The 22,601-nt window shown below is 45.6% G+C and overlaps 1 protein-coding gene across 1 annotated transcript; it reads right to left on the minus strand.

Moving 5' to 3' along the window:
- Positions 1-2,536: 2,536 nt before the first annotated feature.
- Positions 2,537-18,691, minus strand: LOC120942994 (up-regulator of cell proliferation-like). The gene is made up of 3 exons (XM_040356006.1): positions 18,537-18,691; positions 13,818-14,131; positions 2,537-7,917 (listed from the first exon to the last, which is right to left on the minus strand). The coding sequence occupies exons 2-3, from the start codon at positions 14,110-14,112 to the stop codon at positions 3,221-3,223; spliced, it is 4,992 nt and encodes a 1,663-aa protein (XP_040211940.1). The 5' UTR covers positions 14,113-14,131; positions 18,537-18,691; the 3' UTR covers positions 2,537-3,220.
- Between the last annotated feature and the right edge of the window lie 3,910 nt (positions 18,692-22,601).

Here is a 22,601-nt window from a genome sequence, read left to right on the forward strand (position 1 = left end):
CTCTCGGCCTTTCATAAATCCTGTCTGGTCCGGATGGATCAGCTTAACAATGTGATCCTGTAGCCTCAAAGCTAGAATTTTAGATAGGAACTTAACATCGGAGTTCAAGAGGGAGATGGGCCTGTAACTAGCACAGCACTGCGGATCCTTCCCCGCTTTCGGGAGGACAGTCACATAAGCAGTTAAAGCAATTAATACTTAATCCATAAACAATACATATAAAACAAAAAAGATGCGCAAAAACTGCAATGAATGTGAAATATCAAGTGATTAAACACTCACTAAAAATCATCAGTATATCAACTAAATTATTCAAAATTCGGTGAAAAACGTAACTCCTTATATTATATAAAAGTGAGTAAAAGGAGAGTACCCACTTTTATATAATATAAGGAGTTACGTTTTTCACCGAATTTAGAATTAGTTGATATATTGAAGATTTGTAGTCAGTGTTTAATCACTTGATTGTTTTATTTTACCTTGTAAATAGTTTATTATTGAATTAGGCAAAACAAGGCATAAACAATATTTTATTGTGTAGAAATTTAAAGAAAATTACAGACACAAATGCAGACGAATTGGATGTCAAAGAAATACCATTATCACCATTATCAGTGATGCATTTGATATTCACAATTATTAAATAGTATATTGTTAGGGACAAAACATATCAGCAGAGACTGCAGGACCATTAAAGGATCTAATTATAAAAACCTCACTGGGTGAATATCTGAGCATTTGCACAGCCATCATAAATAACCCCCGGTGATGCCTCTATTATGTGTATTTCCTATTATCCTCAGCTCCATCTGCTGGCCATAATGTGGTATTGTTCTGAAATTTCTTATTTAGGAAAAGACCACATTATGGCTATGACATGAAGCTGAAACCTTGCACCAAAAATAAAAGTGTGAATAAATGTAAATAGCTCATTTGGCTGCTCCCCTAAAAGTGTAGCTATACTACCATGAGTGATAAAAAAGACGCCCCGTCTGTGTTGTTTTCATGACATGAAGCTGATGGATCAGAGGAAATAACCATATTGGACACATTATAGGGATTATTTCTGAAAGCTGTGTGAATTCTTGGACATTTGAACAGTAAATTATTTATAATAGATAAATAAGTTTATCTAGCAAAAAAAAATATTTTTTAGTTTTGCATAGAGTAGGAAAGGATTCGCCTTCTTCCATTTTTTTTATTACTGCCTGTGTCCCCATTGGAGAGACTCAGCCTCTCTATTTGTACTTGTGGCCATTTTCATTAAAGCGGAGGTCTGCCTAAAAAAAAAAATATTTAAAGCCAGCAGCTACAAATACGGCAGCTGCCGACTTTTAATAAATGGACACTTACCTGTCCAGGGTGCCCGCGATGTCGGCAGCCGAGGCCGATCAATCGCTCTTCTCTCGGCTGCCCCCACCGCCATCCTCGGTGAGGGAATCAGGAAATTAAGCCTTGCGGCTTCACTTCCCGATTCCCTACTGCGCATGCGCGAGTGACGCTGTGCGTCCTAACTGGTCATCCGCTATCTTCTGGGACCTGTGTGTTTCCCAGAAGACAACGGGGGGGGGGGACGAGAAGTGGCGTAGTCTATGCCCAGATTATACTGGTATAATATATTATACAGGTATCTGCACCCCCTCCCCCCTGAGAGGTGCTAAATGTGACACCGGAGGCGGGGAAGGTTCCAAAAAGCAGAAGTTCCATTTTTGTGTGGACTTCCGCTTTAAGCAAGAAGGTTAGGGAAAATTTAAAAAATAGAAAATAATAGTTAAGGGTAAACTTTCCATTGGGGACACCTCTTCTCTTCTTGCAAAAGTGAAGAGAATTCCCCTCTTAGGTAGTTGACACTGGAGGATAATGTAACCTCGGGCCAGATTCTGGTAGATCCTGCGGCGGCGTCGCGTAAGCTATTTACACTACGCCGCCCCAACTTACAGGAGCAAGTGCCGTATTCCCCAAACACTTGCTCCGTAATTTGCGGCGGCGTAGTGTAATTGGCCTGGCGTATCCCCGCGTAATTCCAAGGGGGCGGCTTGTATTTAAATTAAGCGCGCCCCCGTGCTGATCGAACTGTGCATGCGCCGGGCTTAAAATAGCCCAGTGCGCATGCTCCAGTTCTCGACGGAAAACGTCAATGACGCCGACGTGAGCGTCATTGACGTAAAGTCGTATTCAAGAACGACTTAGGAAAACGATGTACCCGACGGGAAAAGACGACGCGGACCCGACGCCATACCTAACATGGCATACGGCGGACTGGCGTAAGGTTACCCCTCATATAGCAGGGGTAACCTTACGCAAACGACGTAAGTGATGGCTACGCGGCGCAAATTCGTTCGGGAATCGGCGTATCAGGCTCATTTGCATAAACAAATGAGACCTGAACGTAAACGCCACCTAGCGGTCGGCGTTGTATTGCATTTAGGATCCGATGGTGTAAGTCGGATCCTAGCCTAAATCCGTCGTATCTTGTTTTGTGAATACAAAACAATGATACGCCGGCGGGAAATTCGAATTACGCCGGTGTATCAGTAGATACTCCGGCGTAACTCTTCTGAGAATCTGGCCCCTCATCTTTTAATATGGTGACAAAATGTAAAGTTTTGGATTTCCTACTTTCTGTCTGGGTGACAATGGCCATCATTCACCTGGATAAAAAGAAAAGTGGAACTCCCCAATGGGGACACAGACAGCAATACAAACTTGACAAAGGTTTCAACCCTTCATTTCTCTAAACAAAATTTTAAGTAAAGTTTCCAGGAATATATACACTTTAGCCAGCAGCATATGAGCATTATATATCCTTCACTGACCTCTGTAGCTACAGGCACTGGGGAATAATTTAGCATCAAAGTTAATTGCAGGGACTCTGCAGTTGAGTTGAAGTTGAGTTGTGGTCAGTTTTAGCCTACAGCATCTGCTGCTGTGAACTTTATGGATGAACTATTCCACAGTGTCTGCAGCTCCAGAAGTCAGTAAGGGCTTGTTTTAAAGCGGATTTAGCGATTGTTAAGAATATGTAAATACTTAAATGTCAATATGTTAGGCACAGTTTCACTTTAATTATCAAAGTTACGTAGCTATGAGCAGTAAAACAAGAAGCTGAGGGGTTTTACCGAGATGAGAAATCAATTTTGCTACAACATTTATAATGTAGAACAGTTTTTTTTTTTGGCTTATGTTTAGTTTGTGAAGCATATTGCAGACAATTGTTACGTTAATTCATATTAAACACTTTCTTTAAGCTGCCAAGAGCTTGTTCTTTAGTGATTTTCTTCCAGTCTTTTGGAAGTTCAGCTGATTTTGCCCAGTATTCTTCTGCAAATTTCTGATTAAACTTTACAAATATGTATTTCCAGTAATCTGAGGACTCAATGCTGGGGTCAGGCTGGATGGCCCAATCTGGATAATATGTACGATACTCTTTGTATGGATGCCAATTTTGATTTGTGTCTGAATTACTAAAACTGCCTTGGGATACAACATCAGTGGAACAGATGTCAATCGTCAAAGTTTCATCAGTGTTCGATCTATATCTTCCCAGCCCTTGAGGTCTGTGGATAGATGAAAAGTGCTCCGTATGGTCTCCACCTCCAGCTTCACATGGGACTTTACAGAATGGACACTGCTTTCCACATCCGACCACCTTCCTGCACAACTCATCCTGAGGTTTCAGTAACACTTTGGAAAGTACAGACTCAATATCCAAGGATCTCAGTTCTGTTAGGATTTGTTGTTCCGTCTCTGTGAGGAAGTGTTGAACGTCAGATGAGAACTGCTCAACTACAGCTGTGTTGTAGAAAGTGATCACTTTCATCTCATTCTGTGGTATTACCAGTTTCCTTCGTAATTTCCCACACACATTTTCTAAAAATGATGATATATTCTGGCTTTCCAAGCACTTCTCTTCAAGCACTGTTTGAATTTCCACCTTTATGGAGGAGAGAATATTTTGATATAATTTTTCTAAAGTTGTTGGGCTGTTATACTTTTTTGAGATATAACCTAATATCCAGGTTTTAGAGAACCCCTTACATGACTGAATATATTTTACATACTTTGGGAATGACATTTCTTCCAATAATTCCTCTAGTATGTTACACTGAAAAAAGCTTCTGCTACTGAAGGTAATGCTGTCGGAGCTATTTAAGATATCATCCACCATTTTTTCTCCAAGATGTTTGAAGACATAATCAGTAATTGCTGGTTTGAGACATCGCTCACAGAATTGTCGGGCTCTGTTCTGGTTTTCATCTTTCTCTTGAAATATACTGAGAAATGTGGAAAGGTATTGAGGTTTGAGGTTCTCCAGACAAGCTGTTGGGTCATTATTTTTAATAAATGCATCATGCATCTTCTGAAACATTTGAGCCGCTTTTCCACAAATGGTAAGTTTTATATCTAGCTCAAAATATATTGTATATGGAAAGTCACAGTTACTTTCAAGTTGTTTGTTGATAACTTGTAATAACTCTTGGCAGTGGGTGTTATCGTAATCTTGTGCAGTTGTAACTTTTTCTTCCATGTACTTTTTACACATCTCTATTAGTGAGAAAGCAAATTTTTCTAGCATTTCAGGTGTCTTATTTTGAAAACCCAGAGTGTTTTTTATACGTTTCCCGAAAGAATAATCAATGTGATGTTCACACATTCCAAATTGCCCAACGTTTTCTAGATTTACATTCTTTAATTGTTCATGTATAGCAGAACCGCTTCTACTCAGGTCATTCCTCAGCTGATGTAAAATTGCTTGATAAACATTACGTCTTTTTAATTTCTTTATTTGTAAATCTGCCAGTGTCTTCTCCCACATGGACTCAAATTCTTGTTCTATTTCCTCATCACTTAGCGTAGCTTTTTTCTCTCTACCACTTTCCAGGAGACAACCAATTTTCTCTTCTATCAACTTCTGGTATTGATTCTGGATGTTTTGGACCCCACACTTCCCTTTCTGGATATAAACTGTTACACTACATTTGATCAGAGCGTTTCTTTCTAATTCTCTTCTTAGGAACTGTACGCTCATTCTAAAATCTTCCCGATAACGTTCTACAAGATGAACATTTTCAGATTTACTGTTATAATATTTTTCTAATAAGTCCAGCATTTTGTTTTCCTCCTCAGACACCAGCTGGCAAAGTTCTCTCCTGTATTCTTCACAAGTTTCTGAATCCAGACTCTCAGCTGACTGGTTTTTTATATTATTTTCAGTGGTGATGACAAAGTTGTAGACTTTTTTGGAGAATTCCCATTCCCATAGTGAAAACTGGATAGACAACGTATTATAAGCATCAGCTACCAGACTGTTGCGGAAACTGAAGATAAACTTTTCATGTTTCACCGCTCTCCACAAACTTTCTATCCATGTGATAAATTCAGAAATATTGAAAGATGCATTATGGGTTTTCATGAACTCAAATAAATACTGCTTTAGCTTATGGATATTTTCACTGTACCCAGAGTTCACAGGGGCCATTGGGGGGACCCCTTGCCACAGACCAGGAATGTACCAGCTGTGTTTCTCCAGATTGTAGTCCAGCACATCATTGAATGATGTAATTCCACCTTTCTTCTCCATTTTTGCAGCCACTTTTGTCATCTCATCCAATTGTTCTAGAAGTTTCATCCTGTCTCTCATGTTCTTTTCATAAGCTGACACATCACTGACATTCTGATGTACAAATTGGCAGTTGGGTTTCTTTCCAACTTCTTTCATCCGAAGAAAAGCATGGACCACAATCTGTAAAATATCCTTCATTTCTGTTGTGTTTTCCATGGCCATATTGACTATGGTGATATCACTCAACCCAACCACTAGTGTGGCCAGTTCATTGTCATGTTCATAACTGTCCTCCAAAGAGGCCAACTCTGGAGCTTTCAATCCTTCAGTGTCAATTACCAGAATAAACTGACAGCCCAGCTCCTCCTGGAAGTTTTCTTTTACTTTTAAAAGAGTCATGAAGGCTCCTCGTGTACATCTTCCACTGGCCACCGGAAACTGCAGACCGAACATGGTGTTCAGAAGTGTGGATTTTCCTGTACTCTGCACTCCCATCACAGTTATTACCCTTAATTTACTTCTAATTTTACCATTTTGCCCTACCCTATTGTCCAGCTCAGTCAACACATCAGTTATCCATTTCATAGGGATGTTAGAGGAATCTCCATCAATCAACTCTAATGGAAATCCATCCAAGAGAAGGTCAGTAGCAACCCCTGGAAGCCTAGTAAACTGTGCTATGTCTGCTGTAATAATTCCTTCTTTAACCATAGAACATTCAGCTTCATAAAACTGACCCAACTCACGTAGGAAATGTTCAATTCCTAAAGAACTGTCTGCGATTTTTTGGTCTACCTGCTTCAATTCCTCTGGATTATCTGACCTGCTATTACATTTTTCTTTGTACTCCACCTGTAGAGCAGACAGGTTCCTCCTGGCAATCAAATCAAGTTCTATTTTCATCCATTTCAAAAAGTACTGTTTTTCTGCCTGAGATAGATGAGTAATTGCATTAATAAATAACGTTATAGCATCAGGCAAAGCATGTTGGTGTTGCTCCTTTTGCAGTAAAACACGTTGCCTTTTAAGTTCATCTTGATATTGTTGGGCATTTTTCTCACCTTGGTTGGTCATTCTACAAAGCTCCTTTTCTACTTTGGACAGTTGTTTCCAAAGATCTCCTTGGAGTTTCAGCACTTCTTTCTTATATATTTCCACATCTCTTATTACAGAGGTAATGTTACATGCATATGCTCTTGCTTTCTGACATGCGGGAAAGTTCTCATCGACATCAATCTGAAGTCCATGTGTTTTATTCTTCATACTCTCTATTGCCAGTTGTTGGAGTCCTTCACTTAATAAGCTTTCAAGGATGTTCTGTATCTTCTTTACAAATGTGGCATCATTTGAATTGTTCACTTTGACTATAATTTGCTTTTTACAAAATTTTAATGGTTCCATTAGGCATTTCAAAAAGCACTGCGTTTCTTGGCCAATATCCTTGCCTGAACCTGGAGTAACAATAAAATAATACTGGGTGTCGGTGTTATCACAGGTTGATAACAGTTTGTACTGACTCTCAGAAATACTCTCAATGAATATAAACACTATTGATGATACTCGTGTCAGAAACGTGAACTGGTCCCAGTTGGTCTCCAGGTCTCCTCGTAAGTTGGTCACTGCGATGGGCTCTGGGAAAATATCAGAGTTTCCACAAGGGAAATACCAGGACATTTCCACCAGTCCATCAGATATTTTCCTCTCAATGTTTCCTCCCTCCATATCATGGTGAATGAAAAAGTTGTGATATTGTTGAGCTGGATTTAGAATGTAGTTTAGGGTTTTAGATTTGGACAATTTATTTTCCCCTAATCTGACAAAAGAGAAGATTGGCATTATGGTATTAACAACATTTCCTTCTCTGAACCCTTTACTTTCTGATAGTGACTGAGGTCTCCACTTCTTCACGATATCTCTCATTGCCCAGAGCAGAAAGTTGCATTGTGACCCATCACCTGTAGGGAGCAGCAAAGGGACGGCAAACTGGCACATGGACAATTTGGTTACAATCTCTTGTTGCAGAAAGCTGTCTGAACAATGCAATACTGCACACAGGACATCCAGGGGGTGAATGACACTTGCTGTATCATGTTCAGCTTTAAACACATCAAAAACATTGTCATCATTTGATTCTTGATTATTCTTATCCTTGTTGAGTTGGGTGTTTCGTGAGGTCCTGTTCAAAGCCATGAGGTTCTTCAGGAAGTGCCATGGAATGTCCTTCATACTGCACGGCTCATCTAAACTGAGATTTTCTGACCCGATACATAGGATATCGCTCAAGGTCACTTTTGAAGTCAGGTGGTGTTTTATACCAAGTTGTTGCAAAAGTTCCTGAAATTTTTTCTTCTTGCCTAGGAATGGAAATAAAATCACACATTTCAGCAACATTGTTTTGCAAAATGGAGCTAAAATCAACCTAATGCATTTACAGAAGATAGAAATTAACAATATACCGTATATAAAATAGAAAAAGTGCAGCGCAAAACTCAAATATATAAATGATACTGGTATACTCAAACACCAATACCATAAGTGTGAATATGAATATGCAGAAAAAATGAAAAAAAAAAAATATTAAAAATTAAATACAATTCAAACAAACAGTCCAAAAGTCCATAAGTGTCAGAAGATGAGTGAATTAAACGAAAATAAATCTCCACCACGTGACAATCCACCAAAATTTTGAAGTGATCCCTCCACCGTTGTAGATGGCTACTCTCACCTTCATATATGGACCACTGAGTTAACAGATGGTCAGTATAGCAAATCAAATAGGCAGGTCATGAACAGGAACCAGGCTGATGTATTAGATCCTCATAAGACAACCAAACCGCAAAGGACAGGTGCATGTAAAGAGATAATCACAGACTAAGTGCTCACTGTTGCAATGTGTGGATTTATTCTTTAAAAGAAGCAAAAGTCAGGCTACTCACATTTGGCCAGACAAAAAACGGCATGAAGTAACAATCTTTAGGAATGAACAGCAGATGAGCGACGTGATGTTTCAGGCTCCTAAACCACCGATGGTTTAGGAGCCTGAAACATCACGTCGCTCATCTGCTGTTCATTCCTAAAGATTGTTACTTCATGCCGTTTTTTGTCTGGCCAAATGTGAGTAGCCTGACTTTTGCTTCTTTTAAAGAATAAATCCACACATTGCAACAGTGAGCACTTAGTCTGTGATTATCTCTTTACATGCACCTGTCCTTTGCGGTTTGGTTGTCTTATGAGGATCTAATACATCAGCCTGGTTCCTGTTCATGACCTGCCTATTTGATTTGCTTTACTGACCATCTGTTAACTCAGTGGTCCATATATGAAGGTGAGAGTAGCCATCTACAACGGTGGAGGGATCACTTCAAAATTTTGGTGGATTGTCACGTGGTGGAGATTTATTTTCGTTTAATTCACTCATCTTCTGACACTTATGGACTTTTGGACTGTTTGTTTGAATTGTATTTAATTTTTAATATTTTTTTTTTTTTTTTCATTTTTTCTGCATATTCATATTCACACTTATGGTATTGGTGTTTGAGTATACCAGTATCATTTATATATTTGAGTTTTGCGCTGCACTTTTTCTATTTTATTTTTTACTTGTTTAGGATTTTTGCGAATTTCCCTTAGTGTTCAGCTGGCATTACCAGTGATCTGAACCCTGGGGGTCTGTATCACATAAATACACTTTAATATCATCATTTTTTGATCTATATATTTGCGCTGATTGCACCCTGTTTTTTAAATATACCGTATATACTCGAGTATAAGCCAAGTTTTTCAGCCCATTTTTTAGGGCTGAAAAACGACCCCCTCGGCTTATACTCGAGTCAGCATTAAAACATGTTTTTAAAAGCGTGTCTGCCGCTGTGTAATCCAGCCAAAACAAAACATATGCAGCCGTACCTTTTCATTAGTAAAACAGCGTGTGTCTGCCGCTGTGTAATCCAGATTCCAGTCTATTCGGCCGTCCTTTGTAAGAAAGCCCCGCCTTCTCCTCGTCAGTCCGTGATAGAGAAACACTGATACGATGCTGGGAAACTGTATCAGTGTTCCGCCTATCAGACGAGGAGGAGGCGGGGCTTTCTTACAAAGGACGGCCGAATAGACTGGAATCTGGATTACACACCGGCAGACACACGCTGTTTTACTAATGAAAAGGTACGACTGCATATGGGCACAGTGAGAGACTGCAACCATGGGCACAGTGAGACTGCAACCATGGGCACAGTGAGAGACTGCAACCATGGGCACAGTGAGAGACTGCAACCATGGGCACAGTGAGACTGCAACCATGGGCACAGTGAGAGACTGCAACCATGGGCACAGTGAGACTGCAACTATGGGCACAGTCAGAGACTGCAACCGTGGGCACAGTGAGACTGCAACCATGGGCACAGTGAGAGACTGCAACCATGGGCACAGTAAGAGACTGCAACCATGGGCACTTTACATTACAGTTCTGCCCTTTACATCAAAGTCCTACTTCACATCAAAGTACCTCCCTTTACCATCAGTGTCCTCAACCCCCTTCACATGACAGTTCTACCTCCCCTTCACATAACAAACATCTGTGTCTTCAATACCCTTTACACCCTCCTCTGCATCACAGCGGGGTAGAGGGCAGGAGGCACAGCAAGTCTGGACCAAGGGGATGAGGAGAAAATTCTGGACAGCCGGACTCAAAATAAATGCCTTTATTAAAAAAACAAGAGGTGATAATCCAAAAAGTACACGCCACAGCAAACAACGGAATACAGGAGTTGACGCGTTTAACACTTTCAAAAGTACTTATTCATAGCTCATGATGTACAGGGTGGACTGTTCTATAAAGGGGGGGTTGTGATATGAAGTGGGATGAGGACACTGATGTACAGGGGGGCTGTGATGTGAAGGGGGATGAGGACACCAATGTAAAGAGGGGACTGTTCTATAAAGGGGGGGGCTGTGATGTGAAAGGGGGATGAGGACACTGATGTAAAGGGAGGACTGTGGTATAAAGGGGAGGTTGTGATATGAAGGGGGGTGAGGACACTGATGTAAAAGGGGGGCTGTGAAGTGAAAGGGGGGTTGAGGACTCCGATTTAAAGGGGGGACTGTTCTATAAAGGGGGGCTGTAATGTGAAGGGGGGATGAGGACACTGATGTAAAGGGAGGACTGTGATATTAAGGGGGGCTGTTACATGAAGGGGCAGACTGAAAACACTGATGTGAAGGAGGGCTGTGATGTAAAGGGATTGGGGGCACTGATGTAAAGTGGTGACTCTGATGTTAAGGGGGGAATGTAATGTGAAGGATCATAATACAAACAAGAGATTTAGACATCTGCTGGAAGAAAATTCTACTTACCAGATCTCCATGAATTTCAATCCAATACCTCTGCTTTAAAGCAGTAGTAAAGTCTTTAAGAAAAAAAAAAATTTCACCTGCAAGACAATATCATAATGTGCTAGTATGCACCGCATACTACCACTTACTACCGTTTTCTACCACTTTAAACCATTATAAATACTTCCCCCTCCCAACAACAAACTTGTAAAGCAAACATGCCTGCCACAAGCCTGATTTTAGCACGATTGTCCATTTGTTGTCCATGTGTTGTCATGAATGCCAATTTGTTTCCTGCATTTGGCCACATTTGCCAGTGCTGTCCACACTTTATCATAATTGCCAGTATGTGTTTCCAAATTTGTTGTCCACCTTCTGTCAGAATTGTTAGTGTGTTGCCCGTATTTATTATAAACATACACTGTGGCCCAGATTCAAGAAGCTATTGCGCCGCGCAACCATAGGTTGCGCGGCGCAATAGCTGTTTTGCTCCCGCGTAGCGAATGCCCCTGATTCAGGAACATCGCTACGCGGACTGCAGCCTAGGATATGACAGACATAAGCCTCCTTATGCCTTCATATCTCAGGCTGCATTCTTGCGTTGGCCGCTAGGGGGCGCGGCCATTGTGATCGGCGTATAGTATGCAAATTGCATACTACCAACGATTCACAAAAGTTGCGCGGGCCCTGCGCACGCAAGGTACGGAGTTTCCGTACGGCGACTTTAGCGCAAGGTTGCTCCTGCTAATAGCAGGGGCAGCCAATGCTAAAGTATAGCCGCCCTTCCCGCTCGTGAAATTTAAATTTCACGTCGTTTACGTAAGTGATTCGTGAATGGCGCTGGACGCCATTCACGTTCACTTAGAAGCAAATGACGTCCTTGCGACGTCATTTGCCGCAATGCACGTCGGGAAAGTTTCCCGACGGAGCATGCGCTGTTCGCTCGGCGCGGGAGCGCGCCTAATTTAAATGATTCCCGCCCCCGGCGGGATCATTTACATTAGGCGCCCTTACGCCGGGCTACTTAGCATAGCGCCCGCGCAATTTAAGGAGCTACTGCTCCGTGAATCGCGGGCAAATCAAAATATTTGCGTGGGCGCAGAGCAAAAATCGTTGCCCTTTGCCCACGCAAATATTGCGCGGATCTACCTGAATCTGGGCCTATATATTCAAGAGTTTTGAACACCTGACCAACACAGGGCCAAATGCATGTGGCCCCTTCCAAGTGAATGTGTTCAGGTTTTTCTGGTGATGGTAAAGTCATTTTAAAGGGGTTGCAAAGGTAAAAAAAAAAATCACTTCCTGTTCTTCTGTCTGTAACTCCACACAGTAATGCAAGGCTTTCTCCCTGGTGTGGAGAAAGCCTCTTGAGGGGGCGAGCAGGAGTGTCAGGATGCCCACTAACACACAGCTCCTTTCTCTATCTGCAAAGTAGAGAGTGTCCTGACCCTCCTGCTCGCCCCCACCCCCCTCAAGAGGCTTTCTCCACACCAGGGAGAAAGCCTCACATTACTGTGTGGAGTTACAGACAGAAGAACAGGAAGTGAGGATTTCTCAGAAGAAATAAGGACATTTAAAAGAAAAATGGAAGGATGAGGTAAGTGAAGGAGGACTGCACTAAGGTAAAGGAAGATATTTAGGGAAACATGTTTTTACCTTTACAACCCCATTAAACAATTTTAGACAATTGTATAAATCCAACCTTGTGGTCACCTTGGGGGGATGTCCTTTTCGAGGTCAATTACCTGACCTCACAAATGCTCTTTTGGCTGAATGGGCACACATATCCACAGACACATTCCAATGTCTTCTGCAAAACCTTCCCAGAAGACTGAAGGTTGTTGCTATAAAGGTGGTTGGGGGAAGGGGAAACCTCAACTCCAAATACATGCCCATGGTTTAAGAGAGGGGATGTCCAACTAGCTCTTTTAGGTGTGATGGTCAGATGTACACAAATACTTGGTCACACCTTGTATTGCTGCAACTACCACTATGTTGCTGCCCACATTTTACCGCATTTCTCCGTAGAGCACCCTCTACCTTTAGGCATACCTCCCAACCGTCCCGGATTCCGCGGGATCCTCCCGGAATTCTAAGTGTGTCCCGGGGGCCCGCGGACTAGCCTAGATTCCCGTAAAGCAGGGCCCCGGGCGCGACATTACGGGGGGCGACATTCCGTGCCTCTATGTTTGATTTCCCCTGCCATGTTTGGTGTCTGGTACCTGGCCTGTGATTGGACGTATTGGCGCCATGTGCGTCGTGGGACTGGCCTTTCTGCGAACGTCTAGAAGTCTCGCCTCGACCATGGTGGATGATGGTGGTGCAGGTGGAAGGGGGTGCTGCAGGTGGATGGCGCTGGCAGGGATTCGGAACAGAGGTATTTGCACAGGTAGGAGAAACCCCCCCTCTGATCCCCGCCCCCCCCCTCAACAACTCTGATATCCCCGCCCCCCCCCCGGTTAACAACTTTTGCTCAACAAGATGTCCCGCATTGGATTTATTAAATGTTGGGAGGTATGCCTTTAGGTAGATGCTAGAGTAGTGGGTTTTTGTGTATACTGCCAGTGCAGGTAAATTTAGGCAGGCCTAGCTGTGAGCTAGGCCTGTTTGTTGTTCATCTGGGGGCAGGGGAGTGGTTTAGTGTAGCAGCAGGTGACTGACATGTGCCTCAGCTCTTGGGCGCCTCCTCTGTTTCCAGTGAGAAGGTTCAGGGCAGAGTGCTGGAGTGACATGGGGTGTATTTGGGAGCCCTGACCAATCCCCGACTAAGATTGGCAAGGGGCAGGCCTCCTATATATACCCATGGTCAGCCTGTTGTGGGAGGAGTCCACCGCTACACCCGTTAGCACAGTTTAGTGCTGTGTAGCCTTCCATGTGAGTTTGTAAGCACATACTATTAATATTTTTTTTATAATCATTTTCTCACCTTCCTGGAGGAATTGAGGCAACCTGGACAGGCTAGGAAACCTTGAAATGATATTTTCCAGATGATATAGGAATTTTTCTGAGGCTGGTTCCCCCTTCTGAAGTATAATGTCGATCATCTTTTCAGCTCTCACTCCGGGATCCTCATCATACTGGAGATCCATGTATTCCTCCAGAGATAGGAGATGGAGGGAGTCCAACTCATCACACAAACCATCCACATCTTCCTCAAATACTTGCAGTAGTTTCTCTTTCAGGCTGCTTAAAGTCTGTGACACTTCCTCAGAAGATGACATGTTGAAAGTTATTCACAGTCTGTAAGTAGATATAAACAAAACATAAAATCGTGTAAGAAGCATTAAGCAAAAAAAATAAAATACATTAAAGCGAAGTTCCACCCATTTCTTTTACTTACTGTCTATGGTATCCCCCTTGAGCATGCTTTTCTCAATGGAAGTTCTTTTTTTTGTGTGTGTGTAAATGTTTTTTTTCAGCAGCACTTCCGACAGCCCCTCGCCTAGGTGATTACGTCGCTAGGCGATTCGCAAGGGCTCCTGGGATAGCGGCGTCATGTATCCCAGAAGTCCTTGCGAATGACCTAGTGACGAAATCTCGCGTTATTTCCCCACTTTATTTTGTGGGTGGTGCTAGGACAGCCTTCAAACCTATACCAGCTTCATTGGTAGACGGGAGGGCTAATCGGGAGGGGCGTGGCTTGCAAGGTGGTGGGTGGGGCTGGGACGGCCTTCAAAACAATACTAGCTTTGTTGGTAGACGGGAGGGCTAATCAGGAGGGGCGTGGCTTGCAAGGCGGTGGGTGGGGCTAGGACGGCCTTCAAACCTATACCAGCTTCGTTGGTAGACGGGAGGGCTAATCGGGAGGGGCGTGGCTTGCAAGGCAGTGGGTGGGGCTGGACGGCCTTCAAAACAATACTAGCTTTGTTGGTAGACGGGAGGGCTGATTGGGAGGGGCGTGGCTTGCAAGGTGGTGGGTGAGGCTAGGGCGGACTTAGTATCGGCATCAGAGCTATTTGCACTGTCCTTCCTCCTTCCCCAATATAAGTCAAGATAGGCATTGACACCATATTTAGATTACTGATCCAGCACCGCTTCCTCCTCCGTTATCTCACAAGACACACACCGTCACCTTATATACAGATTACCGATCCAGCACCGCTTCCTCCTCCACTATCTGACAAGACACACATTGTCACCTTATATACAGATTACTGATCCAGCACCGCTTCCTCCTCCACTATCAGACAAGACACACACTGTCACCTTATATACATATTACTGATCCAGCACCGCTTCCTCCTCCACTATCTGACAAGACACACACTGTCACCTTATATACATATTACTGATCCAGCACCGCTTCCTCCTCCTCTATCTGACAAGACACACCCCGTCACCTTATATACAGATTACTGATCCAGCACCGCTTCCTCCTCCACTATCTGACAAGACACACATTGTCACCTTATATACAGATTACTGATCCAGCACCGCTTCCTCCTCCTCTATCTGACAAGACACACCCCGTCACCTTATATACAGATTACTGATCCAGCACCGCTTCCTCCTCCACTATCTGACAAGACACACCCTGTCACCTTATATACAGATTACTGATCCAGCACCGCTTCCTCCTCCACTATCTGACAAGACACACTGTCACCTTATATACAGATTACTGATCCAGCACCGCTTCCTCCTCCACTATCAGACAAGACACACCATCTTATCTTATATACAGATTACTGATCCAGAACTGCTTCCTCCTCCCCTATCTGATAAAACACACACTGTTACCAAATATAAAGTTGCACGTGGATCATTTTATCAGGACTGTGGTTACAAAGCACACCCCCTTTTCTAGACTTGCGAGATTGGTGTCTTTTTTGTTCTGCAATAAAAATGCATCAGGACCCTCAACATATGAAAAATGATCCCTCTGTGATTTACACTGATTTTATTAAATCCCCTCTCTTCATATATATATATGTAATTTTTAACAGCATTAAAGCAGAGTTCCACCCAAAAACCACCTGCGGGTATCTACGCCACTTCCGCCACCTTCTCTGTCCCCCCGCTGTCTTCTGGAAGACACACAGGTCCCAGAAGACAGCAGGGGCCAGTGGCATTGCGCAGAGCGAGTCGCGCATGCGCAGTAGGGGACCAGAAAGTGAAGCCTGATTCCCTCACCAAAGATGACGGCAGTAGCATCCGAGAGCCGAGCGATGGATCGGCTTCGGGTGCCGACATCGCGGGCGCCCTGGACAGGTAAGTGTCCTTATTTTAAAAGTCAGCAGCTGCTTCACTTCCTGATTCCCTTACCAAAGATGGCGGCGGCAGCACCTGAGAGCCGAGCGATAGATAATTAGGCCCGGATTCACAAAGCACTTACGCCGCAGTATATCAAGTTACGCCGACGTAAGTGCAAATGTGCGCCGTCGTATCTGTGCGCCAGACCCAAAAACAGATATGCGCCTAAAGCCAGGCTACACCCCGCCGACGTATCTTGCTTACGCCGGCGTAGGGTGGGCGCACATATGGGCTGGGCGCATGGTGCCGCTCCCATTGATTAGCCATTCAAACATGCAAATGAGGGAAATACGGCGATTCACAAACCTGTGTGTGCCCGACGTAGGCTACGCGAGGTGTGCGTAAGTTGTACGTCCGGCGTAAAGTTATTCCCCATAAAGGAGGCGCAACCCAGGTGCCAGGGGAGGGCTGGCAGCCTTAGGCCTGGGGGGCAAGTCCAGTCTAGTGGCCCATAGAGCGTGGAAAAGTGATGGATCGAGGCCCCACTTACATCAGAGTGGGCACAGAGCCTCCCCTTACATCAGAGTCCGCACAGAGCCTCCCCTTACATCAGAGTCCGCACAGAGCCTCCCCTTACATCAGAGTCCTCGTGTCTGTGCAGAGAGAGAAGGGGATGTCAGTGCTGGTGTGCGCTGAGGCTGAGCTATGTGTTAGACGAGACATAGCTCAGCTCTGCAGCCATCTACCTCGGAGCTGACACAGGCACGGCTGCACAGTGAGAGGTGAGCAGCGGCCGTGACCTGTGTTAACAGAGCTCCAGCAGGCATATTCCTGCTCTGCAAAAACAGCATTTGGTAGTGGCGGCCGGTGGCTGTGCATAGTGTCACCAGCCCGGGGGGAGATTTCCACCCTTCCCCCCCTGCCAGCCCTCCTCTGCCAGCAGCAGACATGCAAAGGTCTGCACCATGGAACACAAGCCGGCGTATTTTACGTTGGACGTGTGTCTGGCTGGGCGTAGGTTACATTCACGCCGTACGAAGTAATCCGGCGTAGTTTAGGCAGTTGTTCCGACGTGGTTGTGAGCAGGCGCAGGGGGATGCGTCCACGTCACAGTTCGTAATACGTATCTGTCTGGCGCTCGGCCTATCATTTGCATGGGGTCACGCCTCATTTGCATGGGTCACGCCCACTTCCACCTACGCCGGCGTGCGCCTTCAAATCCTACGCCATGCTGGCGCAGCGTTGGGGGCACTATGCAGTGCTTGCCTCTCCGTGCTGCGTCGGCATGGCGTACGGCGTTTGCGTTACGGCAGCGTAATTTGCGCCCACCTCTCTGTGAATCTGGGCCATAGTGTCCTTATTTTAAAAGTCAGCACCTGCAGTATTTGTAGCTGCTGGCTTTTAAAAATAAAAAATGTGGCTGAACTCCGCTTTAAGATCACCAATGCTGTGGAATGTGTAGAAGTGATCAGAAGTTCTGATATCTCTCTGTAGTCTGAATACTGTACATTAGATCTGCCGGGTTGCTTTATTATATTATATCTCATATTACTTTATAATAAATCATATTATATTACATTACGTTATATTAGCTAGTTAGTGCGGCTATTCTGTAAACGAACATCACTCAAATACCATTTCATGTTCCCATACACTACGACGGCTTTATTATACCTGAACCTTCCCACTCTGGGAATTATAAAAGTAAATTTAGATATCAGTAATATACACAGATACATATACCGTATTTATCGGCGTATACCGCGCACTATCTTGCCCTGAAAATCAGGGCAAAATCGTGGGTGCGCGATATACGCCGATACCCGCTTTCCCGCCATGAGTTTGAATACTGCGCCCGCATATAGCGAGCGCAGTACACTCGTGAATCTTCGGCCAGTCTCGGCGCCTCTCGTACTGACGTCCTGACGTCCTGAGCGTACAGGACGTCAGTGCGAGAGGCGCCCAAGCCTGCCCGAAGATTCACGAGTGTACTGCGCTCGCTATATGCGGGCGCAGTATTCAAAGTCGTGGCGGGAAACGAGCGGGAGGACGCCGCCGAAGGACGCCGCCGAAGGACGCCGGACCCGCCGAAGATGGACACCGGACCCGCCGAAGATGGACGCCCGACCCGCCGAAGATCGACGCCCGACCCGCCGAAGACGGACGCCGGACCCGCCGAAGAGGACACCCGAAGCCGCAGAAGGACGCCGGACCCGACGAGGCCGCAGATGGACGCCGCGCAAGACATCAAAACTGTAAGTACAAAAAAACAAAAAATCTTTTTTTCCCACAGGATTGGGGGCCACTTTGGGGGTGCGCGGTATACGCCAGAGCGCGTTATACCGCGATAAATACGGTAATATGTGAGCTATAGAGACAAATAGAGGATCCAGATAAACTCACGGAAAGAAGAAAAAGAAGAATTGTCTGTAATTGTACATTTTCTACTGACCTTCCATCCATTGTCCTGTTCTGGGGAGAAGAGATCGGGATATCTGGTGCCTCTCAGCTCAGTTCTCATATATATATAGGGAGGGTGTGGAGTGGAAATGCAGAGCGATTCCGGAGAAATGAAACTAACATCTCCAGTATCTGGCCGGGATTTATTGTTTGCAGCTCTGATGGCATCCCTCCAGGTAGAAACACAGTCAGCTCCATTCATGTCTTATTCGGCTTACTTTTGCACGGTTACCTTTTCTCGATGTAGGTGTATAGCCAGAAACTTTTTTTTTTATTCCAGTTTCGGATGGAGTGGCAGAGGATTAGAACCCTCGCCAGGTTGTCATAACTTTTTGGGACTTTGAGAGAGAGAGATTTCCCAATGATTATGGGCCGGATTCAGGTAGGGGGCGCGCATTGTTACGGCGGCGCAGCGTATCGTATTTACGCTACGCCGCCGTAAGTCAGAGAGGCAAGTGCTGTATTCACAAAGCACTTGCCTCCTAACTTACGGCGGCGTAGCATAAATGGGGCTGGCGTAAGCGCGCGTAATTCAAATGAGGATGAGGGGGGCGTGTTTTATGTTAATTTTTGGTGACCCGACGTGATTGACGTTTTTTTCCCGAACGGCGCATGCGCCCTCCGTGGAATTTCCCAGTGTGCATTGCTCCAAAGTACGCCGCAAGGACGTCATTGGTTTCGATGTGAACGTAAATTACGTCCAGCCCCATTCACGGGCGAGTTACGCAAACAACGTAAAATTTTCAAATTTCGACGCGGGAACGACGGCCATACTTAACATTGGCTGCGCCACCTAGGGGGCATGTTTATCTTTACGCGGCGTATCTCTTACGGAAATGGCATATCTTTACTGCGACGGGCAAGCGTACGTTTGTGAATAGGCGTATCTAGTAATTTACATATTCTACGCCGAAATCAACGGAAGCGCCACCTAGCGGCCAGCGGAAAAATTGCACCCTAAGATACGACGGCGTAGGCCGTCGTATCTTAGCTAGGTTTACGTGTATCTCAGTTTGAGAATACACTTAAACTTACGACGGGCTTAGATTCCGAGTTACGCCGGCATATCTACTGATACGCCGGCATAACTCTATGTGAATCCCGCCCTATGTTTTTTCCGGGCAAGAGGTGAGACAGGAACCTGACTAATTAAAGCTGAACTCCGAGGGAAAAAAATACCACGGCAAGGGTTAAATGGTCATTCATACCTAGGGTATTCATAATAAGTGTAGCGAAGTCCCGGGTCTCTCTCGGCCTAATGGTGACCTCAAGGGTTAGGGAAAGCTGACATCCTTCAGTGTAGCGTGGGTTACAAGCAGTGGCGGCTGGTGCTCAAGATTTTTTTTTGGTGGGGTGGGGGGCGCAAACAAACTGAAAAAAACAAACATCAATTGCATCAATGTCAAAGAGACATTTGACAGGTAAGGATACATGCAGGAGGCATCTATATCCTTATAGGTAACCACTATGACAGGAGTTTAGAAAGGATGAGAGGGGTTTACATCCACTTTAATTTGAGGTCCCCGTGTTCTTGATTTTGGTTTCATATTGAAAAAACAAAGAACCTTATTCACCCCCTTGATGTACCGTATTTATCGGCGTATACCGCGCACTTTTTTGCCCTGAAAATCAGGGCAAAATCTTCGGTGCGCGATATACGCCGATACCCGCTTTCCCGCGTCCAATTTTGAATACTGCGCCGGCATATACCGAGCGCAGTACACTCGTGTATAGTCGGGCAGTCTCGGCTCCTCTCGCGCTCACGTCCTGGACGTACAGGACGTGAGCGCGAGAGTAGCCAAGCCTGCCCGACTATACACGAGTGTACTGCGCTCGGTATATGCCGGCGCAGTATTCAAACTCGGCGCGGGAAACTAGCTGGGAGGACGCCGCAGAAGGACGCCGGACCCGACGAAGAGGACACCCGAAGCCGCAGACGGAGGCCGGACCCGACGAAGAGGACACCGAAGCCGCAGACGGAGGCCGGACCCGACGAGGCCGCCGATGGACGCCGCGCAAGACACCAAAACTGTAAGTACAAAAAATATTTTTTCCACAGGAATGCGGGTCCACTTTAGGGGTGTGCGCTATACGCCGGAGCACGCAATACGCCGATAAATACGTTATTTAAAGGTTTCAATCATGTCTCCCCTTTCCCTTCTTTCCTCCAGACTGCACATATTAAAAAGGAGCTTCAGTCTGGGCAGGAAAAAATAAAAGTTAGCAGCTACAAGGCCTGTAGCTGCTGACTTTTAATAAGGACACTTACCTGTCCAGGGATCCCGCTATGTCCTCCTTCAATCGGTTTTGGATGCAGGTGTCGGAATCTTCACTAAGGGAAACCTTCAAGCTTCACAGCTGATTTTCTATTGCGCATGTGCGAGTCGTACTGCGCTTTCTGAATGGTCCCGCCGTCTTCTGGGACCTGTGTTTGTCCCAGAAGGCAGCGGAGGGTAAGGAGGAGGGACCAGACATACTCTGAGATCTCTGCAGCGATCTTACCTGGAAGGGGGAGCGGGTACCTGTCAAAAACAGATACCCCCTCTCCTCTCCCCCCCACCCAAAAAAAGTGCCAAATGTGGCAGTGGGGGGGGGGGGGGTGAGGGTGTAAACCAGCAGAGCTTCCCCTTTCGGTTGGAGCTTCCGATTTAAGTTCCTAAAGTCGTGTTAACATGTCCTAAAAGGGATAATTTATTTTATTGTATTCATAAATATTATAGTTGTGATTAACATTTGCACAATATTGTGGAATGGAGAGCTTTTTTATTCTTAAGGTCCTCTGCTTTTAGAAAATATATGATTTGGGGATGGGGGGGGGTCCTCCATAAATGTTCGGGTTCAATAAAATTCATTGCAAGCACTCGTGGAAAAAGGAAAAACTGTCAGAAAAGAGTTAAAGAAAGCAACATCGCTAAAGTGACAAAGACTTCCTGGAGAGGGCGGGGAAATGTCATAGAGCAAAGTGGAGAATCGAAACTCTTTATCTACAAAGAAAAAAAAATCTCTCTGTTGCTTTCTTTATTGCTTAAATATCAGACATTGAAAGCTGGGTATTCTTTTAGGCCTGATTAATCCCTATGCATTTGTAGTGCTTTTTGCTTTTTGCAGATTTGCACTACAGAACACGTTCCATGGGAAACTATGTTAAATGGACTGCAGTGCAAATCAGGCCCGGACTGGGACAAAAAAATAGGCCCGGGCATTTTGGAATGAGCAGCCCATGACATCTTACCTGGCCCTGTCCCCACTCTCCATCCTGATGGATCCTCGAGAGAGGGGAGGGGGGAACCTGGCAGACGTGTGGGGGTGAGGGGGGGACAGGGAAAAGGCAGGGGGGGCAGAGAGCACAGGAAAGAACCTTGAGAACATGGGGTGTGGCGAGAGCACAGGGGGGCTGGAGAGCACTGTGGGGGGAGGCGGAGAGCATGGGGGGGCAGAGAGCACAGGGGAGAGGCAGAGAACACAGGGGGGAAGAGGAGAGCACAAGGGGGCTAGAGAGCACTGTGGGGGGAGGCGGAGAGCATGGGGGGGGCAGAGAGCACAGGGGAGAGGCAGAGAACACAGGGAGGAAGAGGAGAGCACAAGGGGGCTGGAGAGCACTGTGGGGGGAGGCGGAGAGCATGGGGGGGCAGAGAGCACAGGGGAGAGGCAGAGAACACAGGGGGGAAGAGGAGAGCACAAGGGGGCTGGAGAGCACTGTGGGGGGAGGCGGAGAGCATGGGGGGGGCAGAGAGCACAGGGGAGAGGCAGAGAACACAGGGAGGAAGAGGAGAGCACAAGGGGGCTGGAGAGCACTGTGGGGGGAGGCGGAGAGCATGGGGGGGCAGAGAGCACAGGGGAGAGGCAGAGAACACAGGGGGGAAGAGGAGAGCACAAGGGGGCTGGAGAGCACTGTGGGGGGAGGCGGAGAGCATGGGGGGGGCAGAGAGCACAGGGGAGAGGCAGAGAACACAGGGGGAAAGAGGAGAGCACAAGGGGGCTGGAGAGCATGGGGGGGCTGGAGCACATGGGGGGGCTGGAGAGCACAGGGATTGGGGGTTTGGAGAGCACAGGGGGA

This window comes from Rana temporaria, chromosome 6 (genome assembly GCF_905171775.1).
Source record: "Rana temporaria chromosome 6, aRanTem1.1, whole genome shotgun sequence".
In the NCBI taxonomy this organism is placed as follows: Eukaryota; Metazoa; Chordata; class Amphibia; order Anura; family Ranidae; genus Rana; species Rana temporaria.

What these genes read in the sequence shown, in the direction of transcription:
- LOC120942994 (XM_040356006.1), bottom strand. Translation starts at nt 14,112, where the DNA reads ATGTCATCTTCTGAGGAAGTGTCACAGACTTTAAGCAGCCTGAAAGAG. An exon ending in GCCTCAATTCCTCCAGGAAG is followed by an intron (nt 7,918 to 13,817) that starts GTGAGAAAATGA and finishes TTCCATTCCTAG; the next exon opens with GCAAGAAGAAAAAATTTCAG.